At 58.8% G+C, this 19,877-nt stretch overlaps 2 protein-coding genes across 4 annotated transcripts; both read right to left on the bottom strand.

Moving 5' to 3' along the window:
- Positions 1 to 345: 345 nt before the first annotated feature.
- TMEM205 (transmembrane protein 205) lies at positions 346 to 1,410 on the bottom strand. Its single transcript, XM_064146914.1, has 3 exons — positions 1,217 to 1,410; positions 952 to 1,115; positions 346 to 726 (listed from the first exon to the last, which is right to left on the bottom strand). Exons 1-3 carry the CDS (start codon positions 1,344 to 1,346, stop codon positions 439 to 441), a joined length of 582 nt encoding a protein of 193 aa, XP_064002984.1. The 5' UTR covers positions 1,347 to 1,410; the 3' UTR covers positions 346 to 438.
- A 1,477-nt stretch (positions 1,411 to 2,887) lies between these two features.
- On the bottom strand, positions 2,888 to 19,283 carry ACOT11 (acyl-CoA thioesterase 11). 3 transcript variants are annotated; one of them, XM_064146908.1, is made up of 17 exons: positions 19,117 to 19,256; positions 14,830 to 14,905; positions 12,327 to 12,519; positions 11,322 to 11,391; positions 8,403 to 8,463; positions 8,122 to 8,223; positions 7,513 to 7,648; positions 7,075 to 7,231; positions 6,592 to 6,711; positions 6,359 to 6,503; positions 6,196 to 6,251; positions 6,009 to 6,075; positions 5,848 to 5,931; positions 5,604 to 5,737; positions 5,213 to 5,344; positions 5,011 to 5,137; positions 2,888 to 4,907 (listed from the first exon to the last, which is right to left on the bottom strand). In XM_064146908.1, exons 1-17 carry the CDS (start codon positions 19,137 to 19,139, stop codon positions 4,761 to 4,763), a joined length of 1,830 nt encoding a protein of 609 aa, XP_064002978.1. In that variant the 5' UTR covers positions 19,140 to 19,256; the 3' UTR covers positions 2,888 to 4,760. The 3 variants fall into 3 exon arrangements, with proteins under 3 accessions (XP_064002978.1, XP_064002979.1, XP_064002980.1); XM_064146909.1 differs by lacking the exon at positions 19,117 to 19,256 and adding an exon at positions 15,626 to 15,648; XM_064146910.1 differs by lacking the exon at positions 14,830 to 14,905 and having other exon boundaries at positions 19,117 to 19,283.
- Positions 19,284 to 19,877: the final 594 nt, after the last annotated feature.

Here is a 19,877-nt window from a genome sequence, read left to right as displayed (position 1 = left end):
AACAGCAACTCCAAACCCAAATCTAACAGTCTTGTCTGCTGCCCTGACTGCTGCAGCCAGCAGCCAGCTGCTTCTGTGCTTCTGTATTAGCTTTCAGCACTTAATTACAAGCAGTTCTAAATCTCTCATTTCTCCCTCTCCTGCAGTCTCTCTCTGACTGCAGGAGCACACTGCAGCGCTGGACACGTCTGGTGCACTGGGCATTAAAAAGCTGCTCAGCCATAAACCCTCCTCCTTAGATCATGGAGGAGTTTTCTCATGCCCAACAGCCCTGAAGAGATCATTTCCATTCCCTAACTTTCTGCACCATGCACAAATACAGGTAAAAGTATCTCCATCTGAGGATGATGACATTTAATCTCCGAAGCTCAGGGTTACTTCACAGCGAGGCAGCAGGATGTGGCTCCCTCTGCCCAGAGTGCTGCTTCTGCCTGGCGCTCACAGGGCAGGTAGAGCAGAAGCCAGGTAGTAGAGGCTCAGGCCGTTGCACACGATGCAGCAGAAGTTGCAGAGGGAAGACAGAGCATGGTAGAGGGTAAACTGCTGGCACAGCTGCTTGTAGCTGGGGTTGGAGGCACACAGCTGCTGGCAGGACTTGCGGGTGGCCTGGCCAAGGCCGTGGCTGCGCTCCATGAGGTGCATGTCTGCCACAATGTCGGAGGTGGCCCGCCCAAACCACTGCGTGTTCAGTACAGAGGCAGCCACACAAACGAGGAAGATGATGGTCTGCAGGGAGCAAAGCCTGCCGTGGATATCTCAGGCGCATGGTGGCTTGCACTGCTTCCCCCCATCCTCTGCAGTCTGGATGCTACCTGGTTTCTTTTAACCAAAGCCCTATGTGGACCTCCTCATCACTCACAAAGCAGCCTCAGTGGAGCAAAGCCAAGTGGGACCGTGTGGAGGAATGGGTTTGGGCTACAACCAGCTCCTGTTTTGAAGTGGGAGGCTTACCTGAGTCTGTTGTTTGTCACTGAGCAGCTCACTGGGATGGTGCATGGCAAACAGAGTCAGGTTGAAGAAGGCACAAGCAGAGCCAGTGTGGAAGTAGTAGGGGAAGAGCTCGCGCTGGATGAAGCCGAAGGTGTGGCGAGGGAGGTGGCTGCCCATCACAAACCCTGCAGGAGGGGAGAGCAGGTAGGTCCTCGGGCAAGCCCCCCGCCTTGGGCCTCCCCAGCCAGGCAGAGAACCACAGCAGCATGCACAGACTTTGACCTACCAGCCACGAAGGTCACCCAGATCTGCATTCCCCAGGAGGTGGAGAGGCAAAGCAGATGCAGCAGTTTGATGGTGTCAGAGGGCTCTGTGGCAGTCACCATGGTGTCCTGGCTGGGGACAGGAGCCTCCATGGCAGCCAAGCCACCCTCAGGTTTGACGCTGAGTTGATGTTACTGCTGTCAGTAGCTTCACAAGGCTGCTTATCCAGGAGGAGCCTTGGAGCTGACACAGCCCCAGCCCCACCAGGTACCCAACTGGGCTGCAAACCCAATTTTCACCCCGCTTTTATCTCAGGACAGGGCACTGCGTCAGCACCTGATAACCAGCCCTTTGGGGTGGACTTTAGCAAAGTCCAGCCAAAGCTGCAGCTGACCCCTGGCAGCAGGGACAAGCAGAAAGTCAACAGAAAGGGGGAAAGGAAAGGCCCTGACAAATATGCGTGCCCACGTTGCAGGCATCGGAGCCCTCCAGGGGAAGTCTCCCATCTAAAACCAGCAACAGTCCCTGCACACTTTAACCAAAAAGCCTGAGGGCCTGAAGAAGCAGGGCTGGCTTCCAGCCCACCCTGCTGCCCCACGCCGCAGGCTGGCACAAGCACGAGAGCAGGGGCAGCAGCGGGTGGAAGGAGGCTTGGAGGGAGCTGCCTGCTCCATTACAGGGAGTGCTCTGGAAATTAATTAAAACAAAGCTGCTGGGAGCAGCCCATCAGTTCTGCCTGCTGCTTAGTCCTCCTCCTCCCCTCGGCTGGCTGCCTCAAGGCATGAATTACAGCAGGGGCAGCCTCTAGAGACGCTGCCATCTCATTACATCCCACTCCCCTGCAAAACAGACCCATACTCTGTTTTTAGATACCAGCTCCGACGTGTTTACTTAGACTCCTACTAAATCAGGGCCTTGAAACTGTCTCTTGATGGCATCGTGTCCTGCAAAAGACTCTCAGATCCCTCCTGGAGTGCTGGCCTGCAAATCTCCAGCTCTCTTCACGGCCTTTGCTTTGCTAAAGCTTCCTGGCTTTTCTGGCACTGTTCCCTGTGCCGTCCTCCTGCAGCCCTGCCCACTGCACCATGGCAGGGCGCTTTGGTGGCACATGATGCTGTGCAGGAAGTCAGCGATGGGCACAGCAAGCAGCTGGCACAGAGCCCTCCCACTCTTAGGGTCCCAGACCTGCCTCTCCGAACTCTTGCCTCTCGGCAGGAATCAGCAGCCAAGAGCAGCAAGGCGCTGGGTGCTTTTGTGCAGAGGAGGGCTGCTCGGAGCAGGGGGCCGCAGCCTGCCAGGATTTCTCTCCTAAGGGAAGAAGAAAAATGGTGATGGGTTGCTAAACTGGCCCCAGAGTGTTGCATTGGGTGTGGAAGGCTCTAGGAACGGCTGGTAAGGGCAGGCTGCTCCCACCTGCCCCCAGCCAGCAGGACCCTTCTCCCTGGAGCTGGCTGTGGGATTGAGGCAGCTGGAGGTGGGTGTGACAGGGGTGCTCCAAACTTTGCAGTCCTGCTGCCCACCACTCCCCCACCAGTCCATCGAGCAGAGTAAACTGCAGGATCACAGTTTTTCTCCAGCGTGCACATAAACCATGAGGTACTGCACTGCCTTGCAGCTCCCAGCCTCCAGGTCTGTCTTTCTCCATCACCCTGCACCCAGCCAGGGCTGCGTGGGACAAAGCACACAGGAGAAGCAGAGGTCAGTTAAAGTTTAATGCTCGGGTGAACGCATCGCTCCCTGCGCTTGGTCGAGCGGCAGCCGTTTCTAACGGTAGGTGGAAGGGTTTCGGAGGCAGGGTTGCTCGGAGTTCGGAGGTGAGAGGGCTCTCCAGAAAGGGAATGGTTCGTACCACGCCCAGCTGGAGACAGCTTTGTCTTGTGGTGGAAGCGCAGCAGGGGAGGGTCGGGGCAGCGCTGTGCCAAGCCTCGCTCGGGGAACGTTTATGATCAGAGATGTGGCAGAGACTAGGAGCTTATGGCTGCTCCAGGGGTCCGAGCTGCTGCCTGGCAGCTCCTGTTCATAAACCTGGTGGGCAGTTTGGTTGGCAGAGGAACTCTGTCGGGTCGTGCGTTGCAGAAGGTGCCTAGAAAAGATTCCGCCCCTTTCTGCTGCCCCCCAGCTTCATCTCACGCCGAGCACCATCAGCATCAGCTGCTCATGGTTCAGCTCTGCAAGGAAAACCCTTTCTCGGGGTTAAGAGCCTGGGGGATCTGGTAGCAAAGGTGAGGGCACAGGTGCTGTTTAACCTGCTGTGCCCACAGCCCTGCCTGCACAAGGGCTGCAGGGGCTCCTTCTCTTCCCAGCAGGCAGCAAGCCTTCCAGAAACCTCAGTGCCATCAGAAAACTTCTGGCTACAGGACCCAGAAAAGCCTGGCAGGGGGCTCTCAGGAGGCCTGAGGCTGAAGGCAGACATCCCCTGGGGTGAGTGATGGGCAGCCCTTCTTGTCACCCACCCTGCGTTTCAGTGGCTTTCCTGCAGCGCAGGAACACCACCAGAGGCACTCAGGTCATTAGTGCTCGGCACAGGTAGGGGCAGGTGCCAGTGCCTTTGAGACTCTGGGTTTCAGCAGCTGCTCTCTGTGCCCTCAGCAGCCTTGCTCAGGCCTAGTACTACAAGATTTGGCTTTTTCCATTTTACTTTCCAGCACCCCTGAAGGTGTTTGGGGTTTACCACTCAAGGTGTTGGTGCACCCAACAGATGGGGACAAGGGACAACCCCTTAGGTCTGCACCAGCCCCTGCTGTGGTGGCAATCCCTGCAGGCAGTGCCCCAAAACCACTTGCAGGTGGACGCCTGCCTTCACGCAGCCCACAGTCCTGCTTCAAAGGACTCCCCGTGCCCACGGGTGACCCCCAGCAGCCTTGTCCCCACCTCACCCAGGGAAATGGCACCTGCTGGGGGTGTGCTGCAGGTGTGTGGGCCTCACCCTGTGCTCACTGGCCAGGCAGTTGCAGAGTGACCTCTAGAGCAGATACTCGCCCGGGGCACACAGGCACTTTCCCTTTCGATGTGTTTTTGTCCCATGGGGTGGACTATTTAGGCCCAGCATGAACTGAGGCTGTTTGCCAGCCCTGCCCTGGAGAAGGAGCAGCACTGGGCATCCATGGGAGGAGTAGGATGCTGTGCCAGCCACCCCCACACCGAAGATGGCCACGACAACCTCCCCACATCATTGCTCCCTCTCCCCTCTGCTGTCTCAAGGGCGACCAGTTTCACCCATAAAGAAGTACTGGGGGGGCGGGGAGGAAGGAAATCTGTTTGAGGAAGACTTAGGATCAAACAAAGATTCAAGTAGTGTTAAGTGACTTAGAAAACCAAGTCCAGTACATCAGCTTACAAAATTCCTACATAAATAAGAGAAAGGAGGAAGAGAAGAGAAGACAGGACACGACAGTGGAGGGTGCAGCCATGCCCCTTTGCCCCAGCCCCTGGCACCTCACTCAGGCCAAGCCCCCGGGGAGGCAGAGTCTGAATCCAGCATCCCACATTCTCTTCCACCACGGAGGTGTCCCCTCGTCTGTCTCTTCTGTCTGTCTGCCTGCAGGAGTGCCGTGGCTCTGGAGCTGCTACAGCCGCACGGTCAGGTGCTCCTTGTTCTTTAGCAGGAACTTCTCACAGGCTTCGAATGTGGCACAGAAGTTGGAGGACAGTCCTGCCACGTTGGTGGTGACGTAGTTCAGGAACCCTGGCGTAGCCTGGTTGTAGTAAGCTACCTGCAAGGCATGAGAGAGGGTGAGCAGCGGCATGTGGGGACGGGGCAGCCTCCCTGACGGGGTGCAGGTGAGGTGACCAGACACCAGGGCCACAGCATCCCACCTTGCTCATCTCCTCCGACTCTGGCCAGATGCAGAAGCCGGAGCAGAGCGTCTCCCCGCGCGTGAAGCTGGCGCTGGCAGGGTGAGTGGGCAGCGTCACAGAGCGGAAGGCCACCACGAAGGGGTCCCTGGGGAGGAGAGATCCTTGTGAGCTGGTGCAGCCCAGAGGGCGGTGAGCAGGGGGTCAGGACAGGGCTGGTTACCCCTTGCTGCAGGGCTTCCGTCGGGATGCCAGGATGACAAAGTCCTGCGGCTTGTTCTCGTGGCTGAGCGCCTGGGTCACCACGTGGTAGATCATGTCGTCATCGTCAACTTGCTGTACCAGCTCAGCGCTCCTGCCAGGCAACAGGGCACTGGTCAGGGAAGTCCCACTGCAGCTCATCACCCCCCAGAACCTTCGGGGGGGCCCAAACGAGATGTTTTCTGCAGCAGAGTGCAGCCCTTGGCCCCGGGGGAGCCAGAAAAGGGACATATGGCGAGAGGCCTTCAGGAGCGCCGATGTCTCTGAGGGAAGCTTGCTCCCAGGAAAGCCCAAAGGGACACTCGCCAGCACGCCCCAGTTCAGGGAGTGGGTTGGGTCCCCACGGCACTCACGTGTAGTGGCTGTCCCACTCGTGCCGGCGCCGCAGGTCGGAGAGCAGGGAGAAGGCCTGGTTGGCAGCAATGCAGACGGAGACCTCGATGCGGAAGGACAGGAACTTGTCCTCCTCCAGCGTGTACAACCGCACCTCGGGGAGCACAGGGCAGGGCTGGGACACTCTCAGCAGCACCCAGCCCCTGGGCTGCCCAGGCTTGGGCGGCAAGCAGCCACGCGGGGGGACGGGGCAGGCTTTGGTACCTTCTCCTTTTCTCTGGCCAGTGCCCAGTTGGCTTTGGCTATGAGCGTCTTCAGCGCAGAGACGTTGTTGTAGCTCAGATAAACCTGGGGCAGGGGCAGGGGCAGAAGGTGAGGGGCGGCAGGGGGTCAGAGTCAGCCACTCCCAGGGGGCAGTGCCCTACCTTGTTGCTTTGGTCCCAGGGCACGGAGAGCGGCACCTCAGTCTGTTTGCAGGAGACGACATATTTGCTGCAGGAAAAGGGACAATTTCCCTGCTGGTGGGACACAGACCACCCACGGCAGTCCCCCAGTGCCAGTATCCCTCTGCTCCCTCCCCGGTGCCACACCCCACTCGCTTTTTCCGCTCACCGGTCCAGACGAATTTTTTTCCTAGCACTGGCTTCTCTGTACCTCCTCTCTCCCTCCTGGTACATGGGATAGAAATAGATGAAGTCAACAGGGCTGAGTGCCATTCCCGGCGCCCCATGCCACAGCCGCAGGGAGAAGGCAGCCCAGCCTTGCCCAGCCCTACCCCTGGCTCAGGGGCCACCATCGGCAGGGAGCGGGGCCGGCCCTCCTGGTCCAGCACCACGAAGGTCATGAAGGCGCTGTTGATGTGCCTCCGGCTGCCGGACATCTCCTGGCCGTACGCCTCGGCGCAGACCCCCACCTCCATGCTGCAGGGGAACAGGCAGAGAAGAAGGGGTGAGGCTGTGGGGAGCTGCCAGGAGGGTGGGAGGGGAGCCCCTCAGCAGTGGCACCCACCTGTTTTTGAAGGAGTTGTTGACAATGGCTTTGAGCACCAGACGGTCCCCAACTTGTGATGGTCCCCGAAAGTGGAACATCTCAATGGCTTGCAGCGTAGGGTGGGCATGGCACAGGCGGCTGCAGGGAGAAGGCATTAGCCCCCTGGTCAGCACCCCATGTCCTGGCAGGCCTACGGACCCTCCCTGACCATCCAGAGCTGAGGAGACCCCAAAAAATGTTACCCCTGGATTTCAACCACCAACACCAGCCACAAGAAGGGACAATAAGCAGACTGTGGTGAGTGTGAGCCCTTCCCTGGAGTCCTCCAACACCATGCACCCATGGGACCCCATGTGTGGCACTGCTCAAAAGTGGTGTGCTGGGGACCATCCCTTTGGAGGGTCCCTACAACCCAGACGTGGCTCGGCACAGCCAGACACTGCTCTGGCTGTGGGTCCCCTCCAGGCATGCTATCTCCCTCCCGAATCCCTGCTGGATTACCTGGCTGCAATGGTGGCCACGTTCTCCATCCAGGCCATGATCTGCCCACCGAAGGTGTTTCCCTGATGGTTGGCATGTGGGGGCAGCACCAGCTCCACGCTTTCCACTCGAGTCTTCTCCGCTGGCACCGCTGCGCTGCCGTCCCGTGTCTCCAGCTCTGCCACGGGGGGAGAGCAGGGTTCAGCCTATCACCCGGAGGGACCCTCACTGCCAGCGTCCCACCAGCCCTCAGCTTCCTTCCCTGCAGCCACCCTCCCGCTGCAGCAGCTGCCAGGCTGGGAGCTATGAGATGGTGAGGCTGATCCCCCACTCCATGGCTAGAGCTGCCCCAAAGGACCCTTAATGCCCCAGCCCAGCATCCAGCCGCGGAAGGAAGGTGTCACTGGCGGGTGCTGGGGCTCTTCGGGGGCTGGAAGGTGAGGCTGTGGAGCACGGTACCAGTTTCACGGGGGCTGCGGATGAGGAGATCCTTGAGGGTGTCCTTGTGGACCAGGCGCATGCGGCGCCGCTCGGCAGCGATGCTGTGCTCCAGCTTCTCCTCCTCCGTCTGCGGGGTCAGCGCCTTCAGCCTCACCTACAAAGGGGACAGCTCCGCTGCAGAAGGCAGGGACCCTTTGAGCACTGCCACGCATGCCTGAGGCACCCTGTGTGCCCCTGGCACAGCCAGCGATGCCCCCTCCTGGGGTGCACTGTAGCTGCTCCTGGAGGGGCCAGAGGGCAAGGAATAGGGATCCCCTGGGAGATGTCACACGGTAGGGATGGGCACTGATGCCAAGGAGTCATCCTGCAGCACTGGTGATGAGGTACATCCATGCCCTCCGGGGGGAAAAAGGAGGGGATGGGAGCAGCAGGCAGGTGGTCTGCATGCCCAGAGCAGGACTGAGGCCAGTACCCCACGCACCTGAGACAAGGAATTGCCAACTCAATCACGTGCAGCTAGGCACGAAGTGATGACATGTGCCATGGTGGGAAGCTAGGCCCAGCCCACCCCTGCTCTCCCCATTTTCCTCACTCCTACCAACCAGGCCCTCCACAGCCATCACCCACCTTGCTGCCAGAGGGATCCTGTGCCACGAAGGTGGCATAAGCCTTGCAGATGCTGCAGTGCTTCCCGCTGCACAGGTCCTCATAGCTCACCTGGATACCCACCTAGGAGAGGGCACAGCACCCCTGAGAGCTGGCTCTGCTGCCCTAGGGACCCGCTTTCCACCAAGCACATGTGGGATCACAGCTGGGAGCCACAGAAGGATCTGGGGATGCTGCATCTGGCTGTGCTGAATGGGCACAGGGTGAAGGGGACAGGGGCAGGGGTGGGGCTGCACACCTACCTCCATGCTGGAGTTAAAGGCTCTGTTCACTTTGGCTTTGATGTTGACAACTTGCCCAACGCTGAAAAACAGGAGAGAAGAGAAAGCAGATGGGAGTTATCAAGGGGCTGTGGTTATCCAGCATTATACTGGCATTGGGTGGGTCCCCACTGAGGTGCCAGTGGTGTTATGGCTCACAGCCAACTGTGGTAGCAGCTGCCTGGGACAGTGGGGTTATGCTGGGGTGGCCAGCAGGACATGGGATGGCTTCCTCCCAGCCACGGGAGCCCACAGGTGTCCAGCCTGGCAGTGAGCTGTCACCCCTGAGCATCTGCATGCAAACAGGTGCCTGGGTCTGGGATGCTGATGAGTCACTCCGCTCCACTTTAAACTGTTGCCTCTTGTCCTATCACTACAAGACCTTCTAAACAGTCCCTCCTCAGCCTTCCTCTAGGTCCCCTTCAGATACTGAAATGCAGTTCTAAGGTCTCCTCAGAGCCTTCTCCAGGCTGAACAGCCTCTCTTTGTAGGAGAATAGTTCCAACTCTCTGATCGTCTTTGTGACCCTCTTCTGGACCTGCTCCAGGAGGTCCATGTCCTTCCTGTGTTGCAGATTTCGTGGTTGGACACAGTATCTCAAGATGAGGTCTCACCAGAGCAGAGCAGCAGAATCCTCTCTCTCAGCCTGCTGGGCACACTGCTTTTGATGCAGCCCAGGCTGCTATTGGTTTTCTGGGCTGCAAGTGCCCACTGCTAGCTCCTGTCCAGCTTCTCACCCACTGGCACCCCCAGGTCCTTCTCTGCAGGGCTGCTCTCAACCTCAGCATCCCCCAGCTTGGACTGATGCTAAGGGTTGCAGATGCAGGACCTTACAGTGTGTTCTTTGGCACCATAAGTTCCCCCTTGCCCCATGTGTGACTTTTGGATTCAGATGGCTGTGAGCATCTCCAGCTGCTCGACACACTTTGCACGTTGGCTCTGGCTGGCACAGAGGTGGCAGGAAGCCGGGCTGGTGCCCGCCCCGAGCAGCAGCCCTGTGCCACGGGGTTAGCAGGGTTAGGTGAGCAGCCTGGTGCAGCTCAGAGGCCGTGCTGCGTCAGTGGGGTTACGGCTCCCAACTCACACACGAGGCTGGCTGCTCTAGGGCTGCAGAGGTCCATACCAGACACTGCTCCTCTGGTGAGCCCCAGCAGGGCTCACCCGCGGCTGGCTAGTGCAAGAAGAAGGAGCCAGCAGGGGCAGGGCTCTGGGCAGCTGTGCTGGCAGCCCTGCCCCTTTGTGTCACAGCCCCAAAATCATACAGACACAGAAGGGGTTGGGTTGGAAGGGACCTTTCAAGGTCATCTAGTCCAACACCTCTGCAGTCAGCAGGGACATCTGCAACTGGATCAGGCTGCTCAGAGCCCAATACAAGCTGACCTGGAATGTTTCCAGGGATGGGGCATCCACCACCTCCTGGGCAAATGGTGCCAGTGTTTCACTGCCCTCAGCATAAAAACTGTCTTCATTTTATTTAGTCTGAATCTCAATCTCTTAGTCTAAAACCAGTAACCCCTGTCCTGTCAGAAGAGCACACTAAGACACTTTGTCTTCTCTCAAGCAGTGCAGGCTGGTGCCACAAAATGCACACAAACCCTGGCTGCAGGGCAGAGGCAGCCCTCCTGGGAGGAGGCATTTCCTTGCAGCAGAGCTGAGGGATGGGAAGCATCTAAAGCCCCAGTGGTGAGTTTTTATGTCAGTGATGTTTTTGGGTCTGCTCTGTGTCCCCAAGCTCCTGCAGCTCCTCCCTACCCCTCCCTCGCAGTGGGAGGGCAGCAGAAATCACAAACAGCTGTGCCAGGAGGAGAGCAGACAGCAAGCAGCGCCGAAACTCCTCTGCCTTCAAACAGCTCTGCAAGCAATTCCTGTCAGGCCCCTTGCTCAGAGCGTTAAGTTGGACCACAGCAAGTGGGATGTGAGCCAGGAGCAGCACAAATCCCCTGACCCTTGGAGCAATGCCTGGCACACCCCTGCCGAGAGGCAAATGCCTCCAAGGACTTGATTTAACCTCCTGGAACAAGTTTCAGGTCCACCCTGCCCCTCCCAAAACCTACAAAGTAAAGCTTCCCAGGAAAAGCCACCCCACGAGCTGGAGGCATGAGGTGCTGGCTGCTGCACTCGGCAAACTCACTTAGTGCAGGGCATCACTTCCAGTGGTGCCACCTGATGGGCGCTCCAGCCTCTGCCAGTGGTTTGCCATCCCCCCAGCACCACAATATCTGACATGAGATGGAGAAAGTGGGACTTTGATGTTTCCTGGTGATAAGGGTGAAACCCAAGCATGAGTTGGACTTCTGGCACCAAACAAACCAGCCAACAGCCTGGGACCCCAGCACCCAACCTGGGTGCCCACAGTGGTCTCTATCCTGAGTGGGGAGACACTGGTCCCCTGCATGGTTCCCTGCATGGTGGGAAGCTTCTAGGCAGCATGCCTAAGAGGGTGCTAGGACAAGCTTTGGAGAGGATTTTGGCCAGGCAATGCCTGCTGCATCTCACTAAGTGATGCTCAAGCACCCTCCAGCAGCCAGCACGGGGGTGGGTGAGCCTAGCCACAGGCCAGCCACCCGGAGGGCTGCTGCAGAGGCACGGTTTGCAAGACCGAAGTTCTACAGAGCTCTGAGTGGGGAGCTGTTCCTTGAGCAAAGCCAGGGAGGAGTGGGGTCAGGGGAAATACCGGGAAGCCAACTCAGCAGCAGTTCCCCAGGTACCCAGACAGCAGATGAATCAGTGCAGAGCTGGAGCAGCAGCCCCTGGCTGTCCCGTGAGCCTGGTACTGCCACCACAGCTCCTCCCTTTACAAACACGCTGCTCCCTGCCCCAGCTCCAGCCCCCCCGCCCACATTGCACCCAGCGGATGGGGCAAAACCCCCACCCACCTCCCCTACAGAGCAGAGCATTTACCTAATGGTGTGCTCAAAGTAGATGTCATCCATGGAGGCGGTGACGCAGGGGCAGCCGGCATGTCTCTCGGCTGGAAGGGGAAAGCAAACCACGTCAGGCCCCTGCCCCGGGGCTACTGAGGCCCGGCTGAGCCCCCTGCCCTGCTCGTGTCACACTTTCCCGGAGGCTGGGGGTGCTCCGTGCTGCAGCAGCGTGGTTTGGGGTGGGCTGTAAGTCGGAGGCACGCTGCCCGCGGGCAGCCTGCCTCACCTGCCTGTGCACAGCAAGCACCTGAAAGCTCCCTTGCCGCCCCAGCCTTTCCTTGGGGCCCCAGGAGCCTCGGACTGCAACACTGCCCCAAGAACCTTCTCACACTGCAGGACGTCACCCATTTTCCTGCACAGCCTCCTCATGCTCAGTGGCCTGTGGCATGCTTGGCAGGGTGGCCACTCTGGTGAGCTCTGCCACTGCTCAGCCTGCAGAAGAGAAGGCTCCAGAAGACCTCATTCTGTTCTTTTCTGTACTTAAAGGGACCTGTAAGAAAGATGGGGACGAACTTTTGACCAGGGCCTGTTGTGACAGGATAGGGGGTGATGGTTCTAAACGAAGAGGAGATTCTGACTAGGTATGAAGAAGCATCACTTGCACAGGTTGCCCAGAGTGGTGGTAGATGGCCCCTCCTGGGAAACACCCAAGGTCAGGGGTCTGAGTAGCCTGATCTAGCTGCAGATCTCCCTGCCGGAACGCCTGGGATCTCGCTGTGCCCTGGGCACCAGACAAGGAAAAGGGCAGCGTTTTGGACGAAGCAGGGCAGTGTTTTGTAAGAAGCAGGCATCGATTTCCACCTGTCCCCGCGCAAGGGTGCCCGCTGCAGCGCCTGTCCCGCCCCAATTACTCAGCAGAAAGGCAGGACGTGGGTGCCCAGCTGGCGTCAGCTCCGAGGATCGGCACTGGCCCGCCGGGCACGCTGCCTCCGGGGACGCCGCCAGGTCCCTTCCCTCCCGGCCCCGCAGCACGGCGGCTCACCGGAGAGGCAGGCGGCCGTGTCGATCCACTTGAGCAGCTGGCCGGTGCTGAGCTCGCCGCGGTGGTTGGTGTGGCAGGGCAGGACCAGCTGGCTCATCTGCACCTCGGTGGGGTTGAGGGTGGGCGAGGGGCTCGCCATGGTCCCCGGCGTCTCGTCCCTTGGCTCCCGGACACACGATGGAGAGGTTGAGCCCTGCGGGAGAAGGAGAATTTCGTTCACCTAAGGGGAGGAAAATCCCCCAAGAAAACCGTGACCCACGCAAGGTCAGGCAGAAGCTGGTGGGACCCTCAGCCCTGCACAGCTTCAGGCACCACCAAAACTAGCACCTGAAAGGATCACAGAATCACAGCATGCCAGGGGCTGGAAGGGACCTCCAAAGCTCATCCAGTCCACCCCTGCTGCCAGAGCAGCATCACCCAGAGCAGATCACACAGTAACACATCCAGGTGGGTTTGGAATATCTGCAGAGAGGGAGACTCCACAGCCCCTCCGGGCAGCCTGTGCCAGGCTCTGTCACCCTCACAGGGAAAAAATCCTTCCCCATGAGACTTCTTATACCTCAGCTTCTACCCAGTGCCCCTTGTCCTGTCACTGGGCATCAGCCAGCAGAGCCTGGCTCCAGCCTCCTGGCACTCACCTGCACATCTTTATGAACGTTAATGAGGTCACCTCTCAGTCTCCACCCAGCAGCACAGCCCCAGCTCCTAACAGAGCTGTTCCATTCCCTTCACATCTTTGTGTGCTGGACTCTCTCAAGCAGTTCTATGTCCCTCTTGCACTGGACACAGTACTCCAGATGTGGCCTCACCAGCACAGAGGGGCAGGAGAACCTCTCGCCCTACTAACCACAGCCCTTCTAATCCACCTCAGAATGGCAGTGCCCCTCCTGGCCAATTGCTGCTGTGGTGAGGTGGGGGTCAGGCTGTTCTCCTGAGTAACAAGTGACAGGACCTCAAGCTGCACCAGAGGAGGTTTAGGCTGGACATCAGGAAAAAAATTCTTCACCAGAAGGGTTGCCAAGACATGCAACAGGGAAGTGGTGGAGTCACCATCCTTGAAGGGATTTAACAAGCATGCAGATGTGGTGCTGAGGGATATGGTGGACTTGGCAGGGCTGGATTCACAGCTGTACTTGGTGATTGAAAAGGTCCTTCCCAGCACAAACAATCCTATGGTTTTGGGAAACCCCAGCCAACCCATCACCAAAGTGTGATGCCCTCAGCCAAAAGGGGAAAAAAATCCCTCAAAAAAGAGCACCATGGGTGGTCCTTGCAGGTTTCCAGGCCATTTACCACCCAACCCAGCTGCTTCCTCCTGAAAACTCTGCAAAACCCCTCCCAAAGTCCACCACTTGCCTGGGAAGGACATTTGCTCCCCTGACAGCTTTGGGGTTAGGTCGTTGCAACAAAGGGTGGGTTTGGGCTCCCAACACCCCCCTCTGCCGAACGAAACACTGAAAGCAGTTTACAAGCATCAGGGAGGGGAAGCATCCTGGGGCTTGGGGGGGTCTGTGCAGCCACATGCGGTCCTGGCTGGCTTCACCGTTTGCTGGACGTGGCACTGCTCTCGCCTGGGAGGAGGGTCGAGAGAGCAGCTGCTGTTGCAACTGTGGCGGCAAGAAAAGTAGCTGAGGAGATGTCAAGTGAGCCGCGTTACACAAGGGGTGAACTCGGTTAGCCTGGTGAGTAATTGAGGAGACACGAGGAGCCGTCTGGGCTTCGTCACAGCCCTTCCTTCCGCTCTGCTCCCACCGCGGCCCCGCTTGCAGCGCTTGCTGCCGGAGCCCCACTGCAGCAGCTTCTTTGCCCTTTGCTTTACCCAGACTGGTTTGAAGATGGGCTTGGGCTGAAAACGAAGCTTTCCCGACTAGCCCGAGCTCCGCGCCTCTCAGAATAGCATTTCTCTCACGGGTCTAACCTCCGTTTCCATAGCTACTGGTACACGACATCCCAGGGACGGCACAAACCTCGGCTTCGCGGAGACGGCAGTGAACACGGCAAGCCAAGCCTGCAGCAAAGGCTCCCCCATCCCAGAGTGAGACAAAGGCCTGGCTGGCAGAGCCCCCCCAGAGGGCTCCGAGCCCCTTTGCGAATCTCCTGGGCTGTTTGACAGTGACGAGGTGCCTACACGAGGCCCACGGAGATATTTTGGGAAGCCAGCAGCTCTGGGGTATGAGACAGCAATGTAAAGAGCTCCCAAGCTGCTTGCTGCAGAGCCAGCAGCCAGCCTGGCCGAAGCTCCTGGCAGTCGTTTTCCTGGTGCTTGTCACTTCCAAATTGTAGGGGGGGAAGTTGGTGAGCCACAGGAGCAGCCCTGACTCCATGGTAGCCAGCAAGAGCCTGGGGATGCTGATGAGGGATGCAGGGGGGTGGATGCAACTGGAGCCAGTGCAGGGCTGGGAGCAGCTCCTGGCATGAGGTGACATCTGCATGGCACAGCCTTGGTTAGTAGGCACTGACACAACAGGGAGCCCTGAGGTTAGTTGCCCAGCACAAGGGGTACCTGGAGGCCATCGCAACAGAACCTCAAGATCTCTTCAGGAGCTACAATACTCTCCTTGACTGTTTTTAAGAGACACCTGGAAAGGAGAAGAGTGGCTCCGGTTAGAGAAGAACTGGCAGTGCCAGGGGTGGAGGACACCCACGGCTGTCCCCCAGCAAGGGCCAGGCAGTGCATAGGGCAGGTCCCTGCACCCCACGCTGCTGTCCCTCCCCACACCACTGGCCTCTCACCAGCAGCTACTGAAAGAGCTGCCGGAGCCAAAAGAAAGGCAGGGGCAGGGCCAGCACCTGCCGTTCCTCACAGAGCAGCTCCGGCGCCCAGCGGCTGTGATGGAAAGAGCCCCAGCCATTCGGGGGTGCTGGGCTGGGCCCAGGACACGGCGCCACGGCCCATCCCTCGGTCCTCCATGCTGGCTCCATATTTTCCGTGTCACCACGTGTGTCAGACAGCTGCGTCCGGCCAGCACGGTGACACCGCCGTGGTCACAAGACAGCCAGGGGCATATTTTTGGCAGTGGGCAGGACTTGCGCTGCTGGCGGGTGGTACCAGGGACAGCAAATGGGAAGGGCGCGTTGCCGGCGGCACCACTGCGCCCTGCGTTGTGAAGGCTTGGCATCCCCCAAGGACAGCCTGTGCCCTTGTGTGCCCGCGGACTCCCTGGCCAGAGGCACTGCCACCATGTCGCGGCTGGAAACAGGGGTGGCATTGCAAGGGGAGGCAGCCTGGGAGCTGCAGCAGGAACAAGTGGAAGAAGATTTCTGTTTACAGTTTCCTTTTAAACACAACATCAACAGACCCTTGCATTGCCTGCAGCTGTTCCAGCAAATATCCTGCTCCCACATGGATCCAGCTGGGCTGCCAGAGGTGGTGGCTCCTTCCCCAAGGCTGAAGGGGCACCGGTGGGACCAGTCGGCTTTGGCACAGTAACAGGAAGGTGGAAGCTGCAGCCAGCACCAGAGCATCACATGGCACAAGCTCATCGTGGCTGGGACAAAATGAGGGTGCTCCAAGAGACACTGATGGCTCCAAGTGGCACCACTGAACGTCTCAAAGCCACCCACACCTGCCTCAGCAGCACTGAACGTTGCTTTCCCTAGAGCCATGACCTCTCCAGACTTGCTGTTGAGGCTTGGGAGCTTGCTATGACTCACCCACCCTCGCAAGAACCTAGTGCAAGAGTTGCTCTGCTGTTTAGCAAGCTGGATCTGCTCCCTGGGTTTGCTTTCTTTCAGGCACAGGTGGTGACAGCGGCCAGAGCTGACCCTGTCACACCCCCTGGCCACAGCCAACACCAGAGAGCAATGTGCTTCAGGCTCTATCAGGAAACCCAAACCTGCTCTTGAGTGCAACTGTGTCACCTTGTCCCCTGGGATGAGTTATCGGGGCCGGGGGGGGAGGGTGAAAGAGCTGCCTGCTTTGCATTTGCCCTCCCAGCTATTTCTGAGGTGACCCCAGCCCATACTCCCACTCTGTCCAGGGGAGGGGGAGCGGTGTGGCTCCTGCCCTGACATCACCAGAGAGCCCCAGAACCCTTCAGCCAGGGCGTATTTATAGAGTATTAGGTTATTGAAACTCAGCAAGCAAGTGTCTGTTCTCATTAAAATCTTCAGCCTCACTCAGCTGTCACAATTTTAAAGCTGTTGACTGATGCAGCCCTTGGGTCACCATGGCAACGGGATGCAGTACCCAGGCAATGATGCTCTTACTCTGTCACCCCTCGAGTGACCCACTTCTAGCAAAACAAAAACAAAACAAAAAAAAAAAAGGAAAGAAAGAAAGAAAAAGTTTGCATTAGGGAAGAAAACAACCCTCATGGCAGAGTACATTCCTAGCCGCCTGCCACGCTCACTTCCTGCATGGCCAAAGGCATAAGGAGCTCCTAGAGCAAACCAGGTGGTGCTATGAGGAGGAGAGGGACACACACCCCAACAGCTCCTTAATGCTGGGGGAGAGGCACCCCCTGTCACCCACTGTTCCCCTGTGTCCTGGCAGGGAGTGTCTCACAGCACCAATGCACCCACAGGCTCTAGGATGGTCTGTGCTGCCAAACTGGGTGCTGGGCCCTCGAGACATCACTGGAGGACCATCAGTCTGGGGTAGCAAAACCCACTTGGGTCCTTCAGCCCCCAGCATGATGCCAGGCAAGGGTACAGGAGAACAGTCACTCCCCCAAGTCTTTGAGCCCACTGGAGGAGTGTTTGCTTTAGCCACCCCCAAGCAGCAGAGGGGAGGGAGGCATGAGGGTGCAACTGGGGCAGAGATCCAAAGTGCTGGGCTGTGGCAGGCTCTTTGTAGAGTGGTGCAGTTCCACACCTCAAGCCACCTCCCTGGAGATCTCCCACCCCACCTCCCAGATGCCTCATTCCTATCTTCCCTCATCTGGCCCAGGTTTCCTACCCCTGTCCCACCCCTTTGGTGCATCCTACTCCCCCCCCCCCCGGGAATATCTAAAGAAATAAAGGAGGGAGATGGGGTGGGGGAGAAAAGTGGTGACAATGAAGTTCTCCTGGGGGATTATCGGTGTCTGATGGAGCAATATCCATGGCAACAGCAAATCTGCACGTGCTAAAATATTAACCTGACCTACTTTGGGAAATGTTGCCACCTCGACAGGGCAGTGAGGGTTCTCTTCTGGAAACCCAGCCTGCCAGTGCCCCTGCCAGCAGCAGCAAAGCCCCAGTGCTCTCAAGGATGGGATGTGCAGGTTTTGTACAAGGGGAGATGTTTCCTCCAGCAGGAGTCGTGCCTGCGAGCGGCAGCAGAGATGCCTAGCACAGCTCAGCTCCTTCACCCTGTGTTTGCTAGGATGGAGTGAGGTACCCAGAAGGAGACACAGGGTGCCAGCTCTTTTGTGGGACCTCTGGGATGGGACAGACCAAATTGCTGGGTCACAGCAAGGTGAAGAAATGTGTCAGAGCCCTGTGGCAGGCCCCGGCAGGACCCCAGGAGAGCAGCCAGCTCAGAAGAAAGGCCAAGGCACCTTGTGAGTGGTATTTTTGGGACCATCGTGCTTTCCCCGGAGTTTCATGGAGCAAAGCAAGGCACAGGGCCAGGAAAGTGCAAACTGAGGGCCAAAGGCAGCACAGGGCTACAAGACTCCCCTTACGAGAGGCTGACAGTTGAACATCCATCACCCATAAGAAACCTTCACTCAGGGTGAATGCAGCAGAACCCTCTCCAGCCCACTCACATCTCTCTCCACTGCCTGGTTCAACCCTGGGTGAAGCACCCCCAGCCCTAGCTGTGCCCACAGACCCCAGCCCCACCCATGTCCCTGCCCAGCCACTTCCTGCCCACTCCCAGCTGCTCGCAGGCTCCTGGGAAAGCTGCTCTTGGTTTGCTGCCATGGGGGCAAAGTTCCCTCAAGGAGTGGTCTGGGGCACAAAGGTACCCTTGCACTTCTGCCTCCAGTCCAGGGGGACAGCAGAGTCACATGTCACCCTGTTACAGCTGCAGCTACCAGGGCCCAGATTCATGAGCATGGGGACAGCCAACAGTGCCTCTGCCCTGCCACCCACCTGCTGCTTCCCTGGGAAGAAATCTGCTATAGAATTGAGACCACCACAGTTGACACCACCATGGTCAAGCCCACAAGACCGCCATAGTAGACATCACCATGGTGAAGACCACCACTCAGTGGATACCCACTGTGGTGGTGCAGTGGTGTCCATCCTGGTGGTCTTGACTGTGCTAGTCACCACAGATGAGGCCACTGAAGTTGAGACCACGACTCAGTGAGGACCACCATGTCACCCACCCCATCCAGCCACCCACACTGCCCCAAGCCAGCCCTGGCACATCCCTCTGCCCTTCTTGCCACACCATCATTCCCAGCAGCCCTGTGCCCATGCTTCCCAAGTATCTGTCCACCACTTTGAAGTGAAAAAAGCCTGATTCAAGCCGAAGCTCCTCCCTGTCCCCAGCACCCACGCTGGCACGCACAGAAAGCCCTGGGGGAGGCTGAGGTTTCTGGCTCTCACCCACTGCCCACACTGCCCCCTCAGCGAGCCGCCCGTGCCAGCCACGATGGAACTGCAGCACGGCTCGCTGCAAACCCCGAGGGCAAGAGGGCATCACCCAGGTGAATAGGGTGGGCATGAGGGAGGGCTTTCACCTCCCATCGTCCCGCTGGCAGAGCCACCCAGCACGGACGCAAGCCAGGACAAGCCACTGCTCCAGCGCCGAGCACGGAACCTCCTCAGCAGCGCCGGGCGACGGCTCCTGCTCGCCCAGCCTCAGCGACACCCAGCCTTGTCCCCAATGTCCCTCGGTCCCCCAGGCCCTCACCTCAGCCAGAAGAAGCTGAGCATTTGCGGGTGGTGGCGAGGAGACGGCGGGCTCGGAGGAGAGGCGTCCGGACACCTGCGAGCTCGGCCGGCACCGGGCGCGGGCGGCAAGGCCAAGGCTGGCAGGGTGCCCTGGGCCGGTGCCAGCGCACACCCCCAGCCGCTTCCTTGTGCAGCGCCGCGGAGAAGCCCTTCTTAAGGTAGCGCCTGGCAAGTCTGCCCCGGCCCGGCACACGGCCGCAGCTGCCCTCCCCGCGGCAGCAGCCGGCATGCTGCCAGCAGCTCTGCCGAGCAGCGTAGTGCCCCTTTCCTTCCGTCTCTCCCTGGCGAGCAGCTGCTGAGATGAGGTCCCGGGTCCCCACCACAGCCCCGTGCATCAGCCCCTCGTCTCCCCCAGTCACACCGGTAAGGGGCACGGGGGTGCCGAGCTGCTTCCCCAGCCCACTGGGACCGACGGCACCACATCAGCACAGGGGTGCCCATTTGCTCCCCCAGCCCACTTGGTACCAACAGCACCACACTCAGCACTGGGCTATTTCCTCCCCTATTTAAACTGTCCCCAAAATGTTATTTCCCCCCCCCCCCCCCCCCCCCCCGCAGCTGCAGGTGCCAACATCAGGCTTGCTGGCAGGGAAAACCTCTGTAAGCTTCTCTGGAGCCAGTCTGCACCTCAGCCCTGTTGCCTTTGAAGTATCTCAGGGCTTATAATAATACTTTTTTTCTTTTTAAAAGTAGATTATATCTATCTAACAAGGAAATAAA

This window comes from Pogoniulus pusillus, chromosome 8, assembly GCF_015220805.1.
Source record: "Pogoniulus pusillus isolate bPogPus1 chromosome 8, bPogPus1.pri, whole genome shotgun sequence".
NCBI classification, from domain to species: domain Eukaryota; kingdom Metazoa; phylum Chordata; class Aves; order Piciformes; family Lybiidae; genus Pogoniulus; species Pogoniulus pusillus.
Note: the sequence above shows the minus strand (reverse complement) of the source record. Positions and strands in the feature narration are given on the sequence as shown.

Bases quoted from the DNA above. Each gene is read 5' to 3' on its own strand.
- TMEM205 (XM_064146914.1), bottom strand. From the start codon at position 1,346: ATGGAGGCTCCTGTCCCCAGCCAGGACACCATGGTGACTGCCACAGAG. The intron at 1,116-1,216 runs GTAGGTCAAAGT...CCCCTCCTGCAG, and splicing joins CTGGGTGACCTTCGTGGCTG to GGTTTGTGATGGGCAGCCAC. The intron at 727-951 runs GTAAGCCTCCCA...TGCTCCCTGCAG, and splicing joins GTGACAAACAACAGACTCAG to ACCATCATCTTCCTCGTTTG.
- ACOT11 (XM_064146908.1), bottom strand. From the start codon at position 19,139: ATGCTCAGCTTCTTCTGGCTGAG. The intron at 8,224-8,402 runs GTAGGTGTGCAG...GCCCTCTCCTAG, and splicing joins CCTTTAACTCCAGCATGGAG to GTGGGTATCCAGGTGAGCTA. The intron at 7,232-7,512 runs GTACCGTGCTCC...CCCCCGTGGCAG, and splicing joins CCGCAGCCCCCGTGAAACTG to AGCTGGAGACACGGGACGGC.